General features: G+C 45.1%; 1 protein-coding gene across 1 annotated transcript in view; it reads right to left on the bottom strand.

The window, feature by feature from the left end:
- LOC124802635 (inactive dipeptidyl peptidase 10-like) overlaps positions 1–18,441 on the bottom strand; it is a 398,459-nt gene that overhangs the window by 109,240 nt on the left and 270,778 nt on the right. Inside the window, exons 9-10 of the mRNA XM_047263532.1 lie at positions 16,116–16,239; positions 1,093–1,316 (exon numbers count right to left, since the gene is read on the bottom strand). Of these exons, the coding sequence (XP_047119488.1) occupies positions 1,093–1,316; positions 16,116–16,239 (348 nt within the window). The remainder of the gene's footprint in view (positions 1–1,092; positions 1,317–16,115; positions 16,240–18,441) is intronic.

Below are 18,441 nucleotides of genomic sequence, written 5' to 3'. Positions count from 1 at the left end.
AACGAGCGACGTGTGAGCGGGCCCATTGTCGTGATGAAGGATCCACCTGCCCCCTTTTGCCAACTCCGGTCGAACTCGGGCCACACGAGCTCTGAGACATGTCAGAACTTCACCGTAAATATTTCCGTTCACTCTCTGGCCGGGAGGGACAAATTCCTTGTGGACAATGCCCCTAGAATCAAAGAAAACAATCAACATTGTCTTCACATTGGACCTTCATTTTTGCGACTTTTTTGTTCTCAGTTCTCCTGCTGGTTTCCATTCCTTGCTTTGAGATTTGAGCTCCACATCGAATTCGTAAAACCAGGACTCGTCTCCAGTAATGACTCGGTTGAGAAAGTCCCCTCGTTCCTCTGCTTCCAACCAATCCTCACAGCACTCAGCCCTCTTTGCTTTCTGTTCTGGCGTCAAGAGCTTCGGTACGATTTTCGCACACAATTTATTCATAGCAAGTTTTTGTGTCAGGATTTCGTGAACGATTGTTTTGGGGACTGACAGCTCGTCAGCAATCATTCTGACTGTCAACCTACGGTCTTTAAGAACACAAGCCCGAATTCGTTCAACATTTGCATCGGAACTCGATATCGACGGGCGTCCTGGGCGAGGGTCATCGTTCACTTCTTCTCGGCCATCCCGGAACCTTTTTAACCACTTGTTCACGGTTGGTTCCTTCAGAGAACTGTCTCCGTTAACCTGTTTCAAACACTTAAAAATCTCACGGCCATTCTTGCCTAGCTTTGCAAGAAACTTGATGTTGACGCGCTGTTCCTCAATCAGAGAGAGCTCCATGCTGACGGCAGGTGAAAGAGGGCAACTGTCAAGAAGCTGCCGCACACTCCCACCTTCACGCAGAGTGCTCTGACTCGAACTGAGCGTTGATGGGATTGATTACAGCAGTAGTCCCACCTGGCGGTGACTGCAACTTGTAACATAAAGACATTATTCAACTTTTATACGTATTTTCTGGACAAACCTCGTATTGTGAGATCTCCCACAACAAATTCAGCATTTTTTTCAACCGAAACTGGCAGAGAAAAGAATGTGTTACATTACTTGTTGACGCCGCTCGTAGGAAGCGGGTGAATATCTTACACAAGATGGTGGAACTGGTCCCAGGCGGCAATGGCGGTGACGTGCCAGGCGCCGTACGTGAGTGGTGTGGTCCTCTGCTCGGCGATGTCGACCCTGACGACGTGCGGGTAGCCCGGCACGGCGGCGTCGCGCTGCGTCAGCACCGCCACGAAGGACTCGCCGTCTGCCGAGAAGAGGGGCGCCGGTGCGGGCTCCAGCCAGGCGTGCGACCGCTGCTCGTGCACCTGCAGTAAGGACCACGGATAGCGCTGAAACAACCGGTTTCGGTTATATCGTTTTTCTCCCCACTACCCCAGACATCTGACTGTTAAAACCACTTAATACAGGGTGTTACAAAGAGGTATGGCCAAACTTTCAGGAAACATTCCTCACACACAAAGAAAGAAAATATGTTATGTGGACATGTGTCCGGAAACGCTTACTTTCCATGTTAGAGCTCATTTTATTACTTCTCTTCAAATCACATTAATCGTGGAATGGAAACACACAGCAACAGAACGTACCAGCGTCACTTCCACACTTTGTTACAGGAAATGTTCAAAATGTCCTCCGTTAGCGAGGGTACATGCATCCACCCTCCGTCGCATGGAATCCCTGATGCGCTGATGCAGCCCTGGAGAATGGCGTATTGTATCACAGCCGTCCACAATACGAGCACGAAGAGTCTCTACATTTGGTACCGGGGTTGCGTAGACAAGAGCTTTCAAATGCCCCCATAAATGAAGGTCAAGAGGGCGTGGAGGCCATGGAATTGGTCCGCCTCTACCAATCCATCGGTCACCGAATCTGTTGTTGAGAAGCGTACGAACACTTCGACTGAAATGTGCAGGGGCTCCATCGTGCATGAACCACATGTTGTGTCGTACTTGTAAAGGCACATGTTCTAGCAGCACGGGTAGAGTATCCCGTATGAAATCATGATAACGTGCTCCATTGAGCGTAGGTGGAAGAACGTGGGGCCCAATCAAGACATCACCAACAATGCCTGCCCAAACGTTCACAGCAAATCTGTGTTGATGACCTGTCCACAATATCGGTACCACAAAGAGAAGTGTGAACACCCGTCTTGTTGAACATAAGAGCAATTGCCGCCTAGGTCATACGGATAAATCGGCCATAGCGGAACATGTTTACCAGGAAGGTGATCATGAAATAATATTCAGCGAGACGAGCGTCTTATCAAAAACCTCGCATTATTATGCACGCATGTACAGAGAGGCTATTGAGATTGATTGCTGTTGTTGTTGTGGTCTTCAGTCCTGAGACTGGTTTGATGCAGCTCTCCATGCTACCCTATCCTGTGCAAGCTTCTTCATCTCCCAGTACCTACTACAACCTACATCCTTCTGAATCTGCTTGGTGTATTCATCTCTAGATCTCCCTCTACGATTTTTACCGTCCATGCTGCCCTCCAATACTAAATTGGTGATGCCTTGATGCCTCAGAACATGTCCTACTAATCGATCCCTTCTTCTAGTCAAGTTGTGCCACAAACTTCTCCCCAGTCCTATTCAATACCTCCTCATTAGTTATGTGATCTACCCATCTAATCTTCAGCATTCTTCTGTAGCACCATATTACGAAAGCTTCTATTCTCTTCATGTCCAAACTATTTATCGTCCGTGTTTCACTTCCGAACATGGCTACATCCATACAAATACTTTCAGAAACGACTTCCTGACACTTAAATCTATAGTCGATGTTTACAAATTTCTCTTTTTCAGAAACGCTTTCCTTGCCATTGCCAGTCTACATTTTATATCCTCTCTACTTCGACCATCATCAGTTATTTTGCTCCCCAAATAGCAAAACTCCTTTACTATTTTAAGTGTCTCATTTACTAATCTAATACCCTCAGCATCACCCGACTTAATTCGACTACATTCCATTATACTCGTTTTGCTTTTGTTGATGTTCATCTTATATCCTGATAGACACCGTAATAGTTTTAACAGGAAAGACGAAGGTGTTAAACTGGATAAAATTTGGATGTCAGCGTTGCACCGCAAGCGTGACGATCGATTACTTTCAATGGAGAATGTTGGCATTACCAGGGACAGTCTCATAGCCGACGCCACGTGATCAACAGTGGCGCCCTCTGTAGTGCCTATATAATCAGCGCTTCCTCGAGTTCTCTTCGCAGTTCGCCGCTTTACCTCCGAGGATGTCTCCCGCAGTCGGAGACGAAACGTCAGGGGAGAATTTTATACTTCGACCACGGCCATTCAGCCCGGATGTTTTAAGTGAAAGACAGAAAAACTTTGGCTCTTTCTGTTTCAAGGTACATGTAATCAAAATATTAAGTGAAATAGGCATATTAAAAGAAAACTTAGTTCGTCCACCGTTCATTTCTTTTCTTGAAAAGTGATAAGTGGTTGAATACTACAAAAAATCACCAGTATTCTCCTATTGATTCAGCTTTTTTGAAACTCTGCTCAGAAATCATGTTGTAATCGGCGATTATATCACTATTTGGGCATTTCGAAAAGCCAGTGTTGAAGGGTGAAACCTGAATTTGAAGAACTCTGTTTTTCGTGTTAATTTGTCCGTTTTCGAGGGCTATAAGCAGTTGAAGCCGTATTTCGTAACACACGTTGCAGATCAGCTACTTTCTGTCTTTATTACATACTATGAATGAATTAGTGTTAATTTTTTAGTTTATTACTTTTACCGTAAATTTCTTTATCTTTCATTAGGTCATAGAAATAGCTGAAAAATCTTTAATATTTTAAAGCAAATGAAGCAGTGTGCTTCATTGCTACGTGACTTCGTAAAATGTCCGCCCCCGGTAGCTGAGTGGTCAGCGCGACAGAATGTCAATCCTAAGGGCTCGGGTTCGATTCCCGGCTGGGTCGGAGATTTTCTCCTCTCAGGGACTGGGTGTTGTGTTGTCCTAATCATCATCGTCATTTCATTCTCATCCGCCGAAGTGGCGTCAGATCGAAAGACTTGTACCCGGCGAACGGTCTACCCGACGTGAGCCCCTAGTCACACGACATTTACATTTTACTTTGTAAAAATATTTCCAGGCTAGAGTTGGTGCGATTCTAAGATACAATGGATGTCCGGTGACGACAACGAGAACACCTGGGACATGATTCATAGGAACCGTGAGGGATATACTTTTTATACCAGTCACTCGGCGAGCAGACTCGATCGAATATGTGTTTCGGTTGGCCTACAGGATAAGGTGGTCGACGCGGAACGATGGCCTGCGTCATTTACTGATCATCTGGCTTACATTTGTACCATATCACTCCCTAGGCAACGTGTGTGGAGAAGCCGCGGGACATGGAAGCTCAATTCGTCACTTTTGGCGGACCCCGAATGTCGTCAGAGAGTCGAGGAGGTATGGGCCACATGTCAACGCCGTCTACCAACATATACCTCCGTGCTTCAATGGTGGCTCGAGTGTACTAAGCCGGCAATAAGAAGAGCTCTCATACAGTATGGTCGGGATACGACGCGATGGCAAAGAGACACTCTTGATTATTATTACACCATGCTTCGTGAGCTGTCCTTCCAGGTGCCGTCTGCAGAACATCATGCGGAAGTTCATCGTGTCAAGGCACAAATCCTATCGATCACGCGACGACGAATGGGTGGCATCCCAATACGGGCAAGATGTCTCGACACCATCACTGGGGAACGTACCTCGATGCACCATGTGTCGCGGGAACATAAACGTTACCGCCGGGCATTGGTAACAGTGCTCCACGGTTTAGATGGCCGTCAACTGACAACACAACAGAACATTGCAAATGAATTTTTAGAGCATTTCCGCCACCTATATGCCGGTACACCGACGGACCGTCTGGTTGGGGGAAGAGATACTGCAACATTTGCAAACGACACTGACAGAGACGGATAAGGCAGCGCTTATGGAGCCACTCACAGAAGACGATATAAAGGTGGCACTCACAAAAGGAGCGGCCCATAAATCACCAGGGCCAGATGGGATTACGCTAGAGTTTTATCGAGAATTCGTGGACATGATGATGCCACAGTTGGTGTCGATGTACAATGAGGCGATGCGTCCGGACATGTGCCTACCGTCGGATTTTGTGACGGTCTTTCTTCTTCCCATCCCGAAGATGGCGGAGAGCCTCAGTGTTAATCAATATAGGCCTCTCATATGCTAAACACCGACTATAAAATCTTTGCACGACTACTAGCGTCTCGCCTCAAGCTGGCGATATCCAGGACAATATCCCCTGATCAGGCTTACCTAGGGGTGCGAAGCAACATCTCCTCGGCGTTAAGTGAATACCGTGACGTTATCGCCCTTGCGGAAACGTGTAAAATGCGAGCAGCGATGATAACTGTGGACTTCGATCGTGCGTTCGACAGGATAAACCATGACTTCTTGGCGTCAGTCATGAGCCGGACGGCGATTCCACCTGTTTTCTTCTCCATCGTTATGAGGCTAATACGAGGGGCTACATCGAAGGTGATTGTAAACGGTCGGGAAGCGGGCTCGATTCCTATTAACAGCTCAGTCCGACAAGGGTGCCCACTCTCCATGATGCTGTTTGCGATAGCGCTTGAGCGGCTGATGTGTGTTGTGAGGCGCTCACTTACTGGGATAGCGCTTAATGAGAACTCTTTCGTTTGTCGCGCATATGCGGACGACCTGATCCTTCTTGTCAGATCAGGACATGAAGTGCGTCAGGCTGTTGAACATCTAGACTCTTACGGGACGGCGGCGGGCAGTGTCGTTAACATGACGAAATCCAAAATTATGCACATTGGACGGGGTCTGGAAGACGTACCGGGACCGTTTCAGACGGTGGAATCGCTGAGATGTCTGGGGATTACATTTACCCGTTCACTACGGCGGTCAGCGGCGGTGAGTTCTCGGCGGCTTCTGCAGAATGTTCGTCTGACCATACGCAGCAACTCACTGAGAGCCTTTGACATGATCCAACGTGTGGCATACACCAACGTTCACATAGCGTCACGACTGCCTCATTTAGCGCAGATCCTACCAATACCGAAGGGTATTGCAGACCGCCTCATGGCTGCCTTTGGTTACTATGTTAGTACTAGGATGTTATTTAAGATAAAATATGATACGTTAACGCTACAGTTCCGGAACGGTGGCCTCAACCTCACAAACGTGCGAAACAAAGCTCTGGCGCTTTACATGCGAGCGATGATACGAAACTGGCAACAAAGAAAGCATAACATAACGTCAGCTCTGATAGAAGTACTTGTTCTGCCTTCGTACGAACCCCCTATTGCGGTGGGCAATATTTCGCCTTCTCTTGCACACATTGCCTCATTTCTTGTCGATTACAGTTATGTCCGTCTGAAAGTACCTTCGACGAGAATACCCACGACTCGGGAGATCTATAGATGCTTGATGGATCACCATGGCCGCAACATAATGGAATTCAAATACCCGTCGAGAACGTGGAACAACATTTGGTGTGCAGTGCATACTCCATTACTGTCAACAGCAGCGAGATCGATGTGGTATATTCTTATAAACCGTAAACTTGTGACAAGGAGTCGATTACATACAATTCATATGGTCGATTCTCCTCTTTGCACAAACTGTGGACTGTTAGCAACGGAAGAACATGATTTAGTGTGTGGCGCAGCGAGGGACGTCTGGATGCTGACGCGTCGAATACTGGCCTTCCTTGGGCGCACTAACTACACAGAAATCACATCGGATGTACTTTTTCTACCGGACAAGACCTTTTTTCCCAAACAAAAGACGTATGCGGTCAATTGGATCGCTGGAGATGCGACGAAATATTTGTATTCGTACGATATTAAGTCCGTGATGGATTATTGGATGTATTTACAAGAACAACACGAGGTCATACGGAGTCATACGAAATACAGGACTTACTTTTCCAATTTTTTAGGAAGTGTTTTTCACAATCCACCCAACAGCTGGGGTGTCCCAGAACTGAGAAGACTCCTGCAGCAGAACGACTAGAGGCAGTACTGCGCGGTTCAATTATATTGGCATATAGCACACTGAGAAGAAAACTGGCCCCTACCTGTTGGCGCCAGTTTTGACTGGATTATGTTAACGTCAAAAAAAAAAAAAAAAAAAAACGATGGTAAACACCGAAACCGCCTCAGATAATGGTCCTTCGAATGGTCGACGCAGGACAAATACATACCGCCCACACTGGCAGAAATGGTCAAGATTATTCTATGGCTTTCTGTCAGGTTTATGATGCGACACCCCGTGCTGCAGGGATTGTGATGCAGATGATAACTTCATTTTCACTCCCGCCCGTGACTAGGATTCTCATTTACTTTATTCCCGTTAAGAGGGTGGGCTTTGCGTTGATTTTTATGGTTTCCAAATTGTTTTTGCTGTCTCGATACTTTTCTTATCCCTAGGACAGCACAATTGAACGAATAAAGATTGTTTGTTTACCCTGGCTTCCTGTTCCCAAAAAAAAAAGGAGTGGTCGCGTTGTTGGACCATAAAGCGGAGGAACCGCGTTTTTATTTTTCTTTTATTTATTCTTAGAACAAAAAAAAGCCATGGCTCATAAGCACAGCTGTCGCTGCTAGACAGCGTGAGAACGGCTCCTGTGACACTTCGAGCGACTGTATATTCACAGAATGTCAATCCTAAGGGCTCGGGTTCGATTCCCGGCTGGGTCGGAGGTTTTCTCCGCTCAGGGACTGGTTGTTGTGTTGTCCTAATCATCATCGTCATTTCATTCTCATCCGCCGAAGTGGCGTCAGATCGAAAGACTTGTACCCGGCGAACGGTCTACCCGACGGGAGGCCCTAGTCACAAGACATTTACATTTTACTTCGTAAAAATATTTCCAGGCTAGAGTTGGTGCGATTCTGAGATACAATAGATGTCCGGTGACGACAACGAGAAACTACCGTAAAGACGAGCAGGTGGGGGCAAGTGTTGCACACTGCATGTACACGTATGCCTTAAACAGAGACACATGATAACTGCGGCATTATTGTCTCAGCGATGCTGTACCAATTCTTATGCAATGGGTTTGTTGCTCGTTTCTGTCGGCATTGTTATTAAAATAGCACTGATCGGTTTTTCCATTTTTATAATAACGCAATGTTTTTAACCAATGCAAATTTTACAAATAAAAATTACTTCTATTTTAAGAGAGGTTTATTTTGAAACGAAAAATTTTAGTACTGCTGGTCTGGCTAATTGTAATATCGGTGTTTTTACTCGGTTATTCGTAAAACAATAAAAATCACCAGTTATAATCAATACCAAACAAGCAGCAAAAAATTCCGGTTATTCAGAACCAAAATACAGCTATTGGTTGTGACCTGTTGGTTTATCCCATACTAACCTGCGACCCTCACGTGCGACTGCAGCTTCTGTACTGGCGAGCCGGCCGAGGTGGCCGAGCGGTTCTAGGCGCTACAGTCTGGAACCGCGTTACCGCTACGGTCGCAGGTTCGAATCCTGCCTCGGGCAAGGATGTGTGTGATGTCCTTAGTTAGTTAGGTTTAAGTAGTTCTAAGTTCTAGGGGACTGATGACCTCAGAAGTTAAGTCCCATAGTGCTCAGAGACATTTGATTTGTACTGGCGATGAGCGCACACTGCTGTGGTATTGGCAAACAACTTGTTAGGACGGGAGGAGAGTGTCAGTATTATTTGTCTAATCTTCGGTGACAAACATGGGCACTACTCTCAAGGAGTGGATACGTTCCACTTCAGAACGTTGTTGCCAATGTATATACACTGCCTCACAGAAAAAGTAAAGCACTCAGAAGTGGAGGAGAAAACAAAATGAAACTTCACGGGTTCAGGGCGCTTGTGACGTTATTTCAGTGATTTCTAAATTGAGTCAATGAAATGTCAATAATACAGGGACCAATGATGAAAATCTAGAAAAACCCACACCGCACATTGCCAGATCATGATAACTGTTTATCCAGCTCTCTCAGTCCATACTTTGTAAACGATGCTTCATCCGCTAAAAAAAAAAAAATCTTCCGTAGAAATGCCACATCACTCTTCTGTCTGGAGAGCTGTACCCGATTCTGAAAATCAGTGCGACGAAGCTGCATGTGGTACTTGCAGAACAGTGCCTTGGCTGCTCCAACTGGCACATTCAAGATGTCTCTTAGCGGCGTGTGCACTGTGTTTCATGGGTGCTGAAATGTTAAGTCGCTTTCTCTCCGCAGTTTCTGTTGTTTTTCGTTAGCATAATTTATACTTCACATTTCCAGTTTCTTGCAATTCCTTATAATGTTTACAAAGACAGTTCTCGAGGGCTTGGCTCAACCAGGATACCTTTCAGCATACTGACAGTTGTCTCTAGATCCTGAGGCTCTGGGTTCGATTCTGGGTCGGGTCGAATTTTGTCCACTTGGGGATTGGGTGTTGTGTTGTCCTCACTATCATTTCATCATCATCGAAGCGCAAGTCGCCGAAGTGGTTTCAAATAAAAAGACTTGCACTAGGCGACCGAACAATCCCAGACGCGATCTCCCGGCCATTAATGGCATACGATTATTTCATTTTTTGCTATAGCCAATGTATTCATCCCGTCATACTGCCGGCCGCTGTGGCCGAGCGGTTCTAGGCGCTTCACTCCGCAACCGCGCTGCTACTGCGGTCGCAGGTTCGAATCCTGCCTCGGGCATGGATGTGTGTGATGCCCTTAGGTTAGTTAGGTTTAAGTAGTTCTAAGTCTAGGGGACTGATGACCTCAGATTTTAAGTCCCATAGTGCTTAGAACCGTTTTTTTCGAGTCATACTCATCCTCATCAGCAACTATATTCCTTTTTAAAACAGTTCTCATTTATTCTATTGTCTCAGTAGCACATTTTTATTACATTAATAATTTTTCACTTTTCTGCCTTCAGTGCTGCGTTTTACTGCCAGCTGTGACCTGGTGGCTCCCCAGACCATGACGTCTGGAGTAACACAACTACGTCTCTCCAAAACAACCTCTACCCAGGTCACCAACATACTTGCCGATGATGGTCGTCCTTGGTAGAGCACAACCGTGCTTCATCAGTGAACACAATGCAACACCTTTCATTAGCAGTCCATGCTTCCTGGTTATCTTCTGGTAAACCTTCCGGGATGTAAGGTCGTGGTCCATGAAACTCTTCAGCTCCTAACGTTTCGTCCAGAGCTGCGCTGGACATCTTCAGAGGGGTGTTTCTCCTCCGGTGAGTCTTGCCGACTCTGAAGATGTCCAGCGCAGCTCTGGACGAAACGTTAGGAGCTGAAGAGTTTCATGGACCACGACCTTACATCCCGGAAGGTTTACCAGAAGATATGTCATCCGGTCGTGAAAGCCTTCATACTTCCTGGTTATGACACCACTTCAAAAGCAGTCGTTTGTGTTGTGGTGTTAACATTGGACATGATTCCCTAGTCCAGCTTCTGCTAGTCTCCAACCAATGGTGCGGCGATGACAGGATATTCAGTGAGTCCGTTACTTATTCTTGGATGACAGGCACACATATGAAGAGGTTACGATGTACTTGGTGCACAATTCGGCGATCCTCCCTTGTGGAGGTCAGACTTGGTTGGTTGAAAGGTTATCAAAGAGTGTGCCAGCCCTTACGTTCCCATGCAGCCCAACATCGGGCCCCTGTCACGTCCGAATACCCCACCTGTCTTGATATAATGTACGATTCGGCCAGATGGCCAAATAGATACCCACAGTGAGGACACTTTCAAATTCTGTCAGCTGCTGATAACAGCGTCTCCCGTGGCTCATAGCATCTTCGCGTCGTCCTCGGTGCTCACTGAACATCTCACGATATTCACGTTCCTTATACAGGGTGATCAAAAGGTCAGTATAAACTTGAAAACTTTGTGAACCACGGAATAATGTAGGTAGAGAGGTAAAAATTGACACACACGCTTGGAATGATATGGGGTTTTATTAGGACAAAAAAAAAAAAACAAAGTTCACAAAATGTCCGACAGATGGCGCTGGACAGCAAAACGTCAGTAACTGCTACCGTGACGCGTGAGAGGTACGCCGATATGTTACAGAATTGCATCATCACCAGCCTGGATGATAAACACCTGCTGGAACGTACGATGTTTATGCAGGATGGCGCCCCACCCCATATTGCTAGACGCGTGAAAGATCTCTTGCGCGCGTCGTTTGGTGATGATCGTGTGCTCAGCCGCCACTTTCATCATGCTTGGCCTCCCAGGTCCCCAGACCTCAGTCCGTGCGATTATTGGCTTTGGGGTTACCTGAAGTCGCAAGTGTATCGTGATCGACCGACATCTCTAGGGATGCTGAAAGACAACATTCGACGCCAATGCCTCACCATAACTCCGGGCATGCTTTACAGTGCTGTTCACAACATTATTCCTCGACTACAGCTATTGTTGAGGAATGATGGTGGACATATTGAGCATTTCCTGTAAAGAACATCATCTTTGCTTTGTCTTACTTTTTTATGCTAATTATTGCTATTCTGATCAGATGCAGCGCCATCTGTCGGACATTTATGAACTTTTGTATTTTTTTGGTTCTAATAAAACCCCATGTCATTCCAAGCATGTGTGTCAATTTGTACCTCTCTATCTACATTATTCCGTGATTTATTCAATTTTCAAATTTATACTGACTTTTTGCTCACCCGGTATAAACTTCCAGTCATACCCAACGACAATGTGTGCGTGTTGGAAGTTATATTAACATTCGGCCTTGTCTTCTGGATGCTTCACCTTTTTTGTCAGATTGTGCATATGAAATGGAAAGATCACATGTGCTCTATTGTAGGTAAATCATATGATTGGCTATGATTCATTGGTAGGATACTGGGAAACTGGTTTGTTTACAAAAGCGACAGCATACAAAACACTTGTTCTGCCCATACTTTAATATTGCTCGGGTGTACGGGACTAGTACCAGGTCAAATTAACAGGCAACGTCGACTGTGAACAAAGAAATGTGGTGCAAAGAGTTGCAAGCTTGTTTGGTTGGCAGGTGATGTGTGCATAGTTCCGTGTAGTCAGCGCGTACACAACTTTCCCACTAGAGCGCGCCCCGCTAAGCACAACAGCGCAGGCGTAGCGCTCGTCCGTCTACGCTCTACGAGATGGCGCTGCCATAAAGACGGACCAAATTCTGCTTCCGCCGATCCGGGTATTAATATGTAACGCAGCCAATGAGATTGCTGCTAACGTAGAACCTTTTCTCCCCGCGGATCACACTCGCGCAGTGATACCTGAACGCGCGAGGTATTGTAACGAGTGTACAGACCTCCGATTAGTCAGTCTGCATTAGTCTGTAGTCAAGTTTCAGTCTGCGCCTAATAATATTATCATATTCCTGTACATAGCCATGAAGAGAAATGTATAGACACTTTGTCAAGTATCAGAGATATGTGAGAATAAGATTAACGTACCAAGACCAAAGGAACTTCAGATTGTCAATTGTAAATAGCATCCAGAATCACGTTAAGTAAGGTTTATGATTTTTATTATTTTAATAAATGTATGTGAAAATTAATCAAGTTCTGTTTAAAGATGGTCACCGTCAATCTGCTACTCTAAGCGTGCAAGTGGCATTTCTATCATCTGACCTAACGGCAGAAGATAAACACGCCACAATAAGACCACGAGGTATACTGCTGACACTCGCCTACTTCGTCAGAGCGACAAGTCAAATACTCTGATGGTGTGTGTACGGAAGGTCTTACAGTACGCACACCACAGCAGGAAAATATAACAATGTTGAAAAGTTTTTCACTGAGACACACTCAGAAAAAGACACCATACATCTCGCGACAAACTATTTAGAAGACTTCAAGTACAATGTCTCAGCGCAGAAAGTATAAATAATTTTCAGCCTTTATCTAATAAGATTGGAGTATATAATAACAAAGAAAAGTAAAGTGTCAAAGCAAATAGAAGTTTCGCTCTTGGAGGTCTTCACAGGGAACAGATGCTCCACACGGTACATCAGAATCGGCGGCCGGAATGGTCGAACGGTTCTAGGCGCTACAGTCTGGAACCGCGCGACCGCTACTGTCGCAGGTTCGAATCCTGCCTCGGGCATGGATGTGTGTGATGTCCTTAGGTTAGTTAGGTTTAAGTAGTTCTAAGTTCTAGGAGATTGATGACCTGAGAAGTTAAGTCTCATAGTGCTCAGAGCCATTACATCACAATCAGCGGGGTAGTCTGCAAAGCAGGCGTATGCGGCGAGACCACCTCATAGTTCCGGTCTGGCGTACAGAGGGCACCGCCTTTGGAAAAATTTGGAAATTTATGGTGAGTTACTATGGGACCAAACTGGTGAGGTCATCAGTCCCTAGCACCGCCTTTGTCGCAATGTTTAGCTGCGCCGGTCAAATTGTTAGAAACAGAGCTTTGCTCAGTATCCATTTGCCTGCTGACTATTTAGGGTTCCACATGGTACGACGACAGCAGATTGATTGATAGGCTGAGTTGGGGGAGGGGACCGAATAGCAAGGTCATCGGTCCCATCGGATTAGGGAAGGAAGTCAGCCGTGCCTTTAAAGGAACCATCTCGACACTTGCCTGAAGTGATTTAGAGAAATCATGGAAAACCTAAATCAAGATAGCCGGACGCGGGTTTGAACCCAGCAGAAGGAAGTTGAGAGTCAACTGGAGAATCAGCAGGTCTACTTCCAGGGCCGACGTCCTGCCAGCTAGTAAGACGACGATCACCGCCTGTCTTCAACGTAACGGCTGCCGCTTGCCTACCAAATCAATCGTTCAGGGTCTGCTCTTAGACATTCCTAGAAGTGTAACTTAGCCTGATTAGGATTTTGATACGAAGTGAGTACTAGAATATTGTGTCTAGTGTCAGGGTGCCGGCCGGAGTGACCGTGCGGTTCTAGGCGCTACAGTCTGGAGCCGAGCGACTGCTACGGTCGCAGGTTCGAATCCTGCCTCGGGTATGGATGTGTGTGATATCCTTAGGTTAGTCAGGTTTAATTAGTTCTAAGTTCTAGGCGACTGGTGACCTCAGAAGTTAAGTCGCATAGTGCTCAGAGCCATTTGAACCATTTTTTTGTCAGGGCTCATCAAAAGAGAGTTACTCTACAGGTCACCAGATTTCAGAGTTTTTGAGCCTTTGGGACCTACTTTGGAGGAAAGGGTGCGTGATAGGTATCGACCTCCGTCATAATTATTTGAAATTGCCGCTATTTTACAGGAAGAACTGTGTAAGTCCGCAGCTCGTGGTCTAGTGGCTAGCGTTGCTGCCTCTGGATCACCGGCTCCCGGGTTCGACTCCCGGCCGGGTTGGAGATTTTCTCTGCCCAGGGACTGGGTGTTTGTGTTGTCCTCATCATTTTATCCTCATCGTCATCATTCGTGACAGTAGCTAGACTGGACTGTGTAAAAATTGGACTGCGTGAAAACTGGGACTTTGTACGGGCGCTGATGACGGCGCAGTTGAGCGCCCCACAAACTAAACATCAAGACCTGTGTAAGATTGCTTTGAAAATCATATGGAACCTTATTTATCCATTCCGAGATGACTGGAAGCTGTTTTTAATATCTAATGTTTTCGTTTTTCAGTATTTTTATGTACCCTCTGTATGTACTTTATTCAGTAATATCTGTTGTGAACTTTTACTCAGAAGTGATATGATATTTTTTGCTTGCTCAAAACAACAATAAGAGCCTTTATATTTTCAAAAAGATCAAAGTTTTGTATCGTAGGGAAAAATGTCTTCACATGTTGTAAGTAGGCTGTTCAGGTTTTTATATTGGTAACACCACGTAGCGCTCTGTATGAAAATCACTGGCTGTGCTGTGTGCAGTCTGTGGCTGGCTGGCATTGTTGAAAAATTCTCTATTGTAGTGGGCAGTTGGATGTTAACAGTGCGTAGCGTTGCGCAGTTGGAGGTGAGCCCCCAGCAGTGGTGGATGTGGGGGAGAGAGATGGCGGAGTTTTGAGAGCGGATGATCTGGACGTGTGCCTATCAGAGACAGTAAATTTACTGTCTCTGATAGGCACACGTCCAGATCATCCGCTACGGTAAATACATTGTCTGTTCTCTATCAAAATCTTTCATTTGCTAACTATGCCTATCAGTAGTTAGTGCCTTCAGTAGTTAAACTCTTTTATTTAGCTGGCAGTATTGGCGGTCGCTGTATTGCAGTAGTTTGAGTAACGAAGATTTTTGTGAGGTAAGTGATTCATGAAAGGTATAGGTTATTGTTAGTCAGGGCCATTCTTTTGTAGGGATTTTTGAAAGTCAGATTGCGTTGCGCTAAAAATATTGTGTGTCAGTTTAAGCACAGTCATTTATAATTTTTCTTAGGGGACATTTCAATGTTTATTTTTTCAGTCGCCTCTTAAAAAATATGCAACGTTTATTCTCACACCCTCTCGAAGATATTGCCAAACAGTTTTGTTCAACCTTTTCTACCGTGTTGCTATTATCGTTTGCTTGGGACTCTCGTCTTTCTTCACGTCTGTAATATCTTTTGCTATAACGCCTGTAACAGAAATATACCGACAAACTTCGAGGGGCTGTGAGGGTTGTCTTTAGGGACAAACTAGGAGCTAGAATCCATGTCCAGAAATGTTATCCGTCGGCTCCACGGAGCGTCGCTGATGTAGGGGAAAATATCAGCAGCTAAGCCACACTAAAGGCAGCAAAGGTGAGTTGTAACAGTGAGGTCACTTAGTCACTGCTCTTAGCTGACATTACGTGTTGTGAGAGGCGTGAACGCGTGAGATGCCGGGCAGTGTGTGTTCGGCCTGCAATTCGTCAGCGTTACAACTCACGTTTGCCCTTGAATGGTCGGCCCAGCGGCAGGGTTTTCTCCGTTAACAGCAATGCTCCGTGACATCATTAGATGGTGTTTCCAGATAGGGTTTCCTGTCCTCAGTTTGTTCTTCAAGACACCTTCACAATCTCTCAAAGAGAGCCTCGTACAGTGAATTTCGGCACATTTTTGGGTTGTACTAGTTTTCTTGAACTCACAGACTGAAGAAATCAATATCGCACAACACTTAATTTACTTTTATTGTTATGTGAACGACCCCTTATAGCAGTACACTTAACAGCTGATCTGACTTACTTGCTCGCAATTCCAGAGTGGTGGCTTGCACACGCTGATGAGGGAAATGTTCTGTGCGCGATTCATCCAAACAGCACACACCTTTGCGTTCGAGATCCACGTTGCCGCTGTCAGATAATGGTCGCTGTGAACAGAAGACCGCGCGTTACGTAAGTAAAATAATAATAAAAAAAATCATTCATCCTCACTAATGTGGATAAATAGAGCAGTTAATAACATATATGTCCACATACATATGTGTGTGTGTGTGTGTGTGTGTGTGTGTGTGTGTGTGTGTATGGGTGTATGTAGTTTGGAAAAGTACATGATTTTTCTGTGGTGCTGTTGAAATATCTCTTGCGTCCCATGAAATACAGAATGAAACACAAGTTCCAGGCTGAATATCGCAGTACAAGTTTCTCCTTACTAGCCAAGACGCCAGCAAATGTAATTTTCTCTACCGTTCTTGTAATTCATCTATTTTCCAGCCCATGCTCTTGGACACAGTTTTTTTTATTTGTTTTTAATATGGTACCTAATTGGTACTGGATCACTTGAAATTCATTTAAAAGCGATGGAATCATTGCACAAATCTCGTTTGGTGGAACGCAGATTGATAGAGATCAAATTTATATAGATTAATAAGAAAAATCTGTTCACGAAGTGGGTCACTTACGAAATTCATCTATTTCTTGCGTTTCTTTTGAACTAAGGGCACGGGTGAGGTGAGAGTGAGTGAGTGTGTCATTTTGTAGGTTTATTCCTCTGTGTGCCATAACATATTTAGCCATTTTATCCACATTAGTTTCTTTTAACATCTGTAGGGGCGCTGATAACCTCGCCGTTAAGCGCCCATAAACCGCAAACACACCCTGAACTAAGGAACCCATTAGTAAGTTCGATTAAAGGAAGAGATACAGAATTATCAAAGAAGAGCTGCATGTTTTGTGATAGTCTTGCAGAGTCACTGTCATAAAGTTACGAACCCCTTAATTCATTTATGCATCGTGTTCCGTAAGTCCCATTATGACAGGAAGCCATCTGGGATGTGGAATGAGTCTGACTACACATTAACAGGCAGCAGTAGAGGCTGCAGGCTACTTCTAACAACAAATTGTAACTAATTCTGAGCTGCTCACGCTGATGAGTAATGAAATTACAACCCTGAGTCCAAATAGTCTGTACGAATGTCTAATAAGGTATCCCTGAATTGTTTTCAAACATTTGGAATTTCCAATTCCCTGCCTTCTGTCCACTGGCAATATGTTTTAGATATTCCCATCAGAAATTAGGACTCCACTCTGCACACTAGACAGAGATCAAAAGTCTACATGGAATTAATTTTTGTTTCTAGAATTGTGGCTGTGATTTTCGCATTTCATTCTAAATTGTCTTGTTATTAACCAGAAATACCATTAGGGAGTATTTGTGTTGGCATATAAGTACAAGGTCCCTGAATGGGTTCAGCAGGATGTTTGGTTATTGACTTTGCGTAATATACTTAGTGTATACTTCTGTAGCTTTAATACTTTTTTGAACTTAGCTGTATTTAACAGAATGTTTTGTCATAGGACAGTATTGAATGCAATTATGCAAAGAACTTTTGTTGCATCTCCAGTGCAAAGAATTGTTGCGCCCCAGAATAAAATAGTGGATTATATTTAATAGCAAATATTCAAAAAATGTTGAGTTGTTCCCTGGCAATGCCTGAGGCAAAGCAGAATGAGTCGATGGCCAGGCAGAATGCCAAGAGATAGAAACACTGATGGTGTAGCTGCAAGCACAGAAGCTACTGAAACGCTATGGACGGGCTGAGCACTCAAGCAATGTAGCAAATGACATTTTGGCAACAGAGGGGTATCATCATAGCGGCGACTGTGCACGGTGTCGCGAGAAGGCTCAGACTGAATGCAAGTGTAACTATTCAGTTTCTGACAAGGCCAAAACGAGCGTCTGAACGGTGAAGTTGCTACATTTTGAAGCGACTAAGAGTGTTGACGAGCCCAGAAAATCTGAGCACATTCAGTGATCCCCGCGGAAGGATAACGTCGATGGCTCAGCCCGGCAAGTACATATACTCTGACTTGCACAGCTTGTTTTTCAGTTGTAGCTCAGTGTTGCATCTAACCGGCATTGAGGTGGAACCAGTGACACTCCATTCGCGCCCTACTGGAATGACTACAGTCTACAATGCCACCACTAACTAAGTCTCAAGGATTTTGCTGCCGAGAGCTGCTGCTGCCTCAGTCTCACCTTTGTAGATAGAAGGAAAACTTCAGTGCCTTGCAGCATCAGGCCACTGAAAGCCTCACTGATGGTGGCTGGCGAGCTGATGAACCACCATCAT

The sequence above is a fragment of the Schistocerca piceifrons genome, chromosome 6, assembly GCF_021461385.2.
Source record: "Schistocerca piceifrons isolate TAMUIC-IGC-003096 chromosome 6, iqSchPice1.1, whole genome shotgun sequence".
NCBI classification, from domain to species: Eukaryota; Metazoa; Arthropoda; class Insecta; order Orthoptera; family Acrididae; genus Schistocerca; species Schistocerca piceifrons.
The sequence above is the reverse complement of the archived record's forward strand: the minus strand, read 5'-3'. Positions and strand labels throughout refer to the sequence as shown.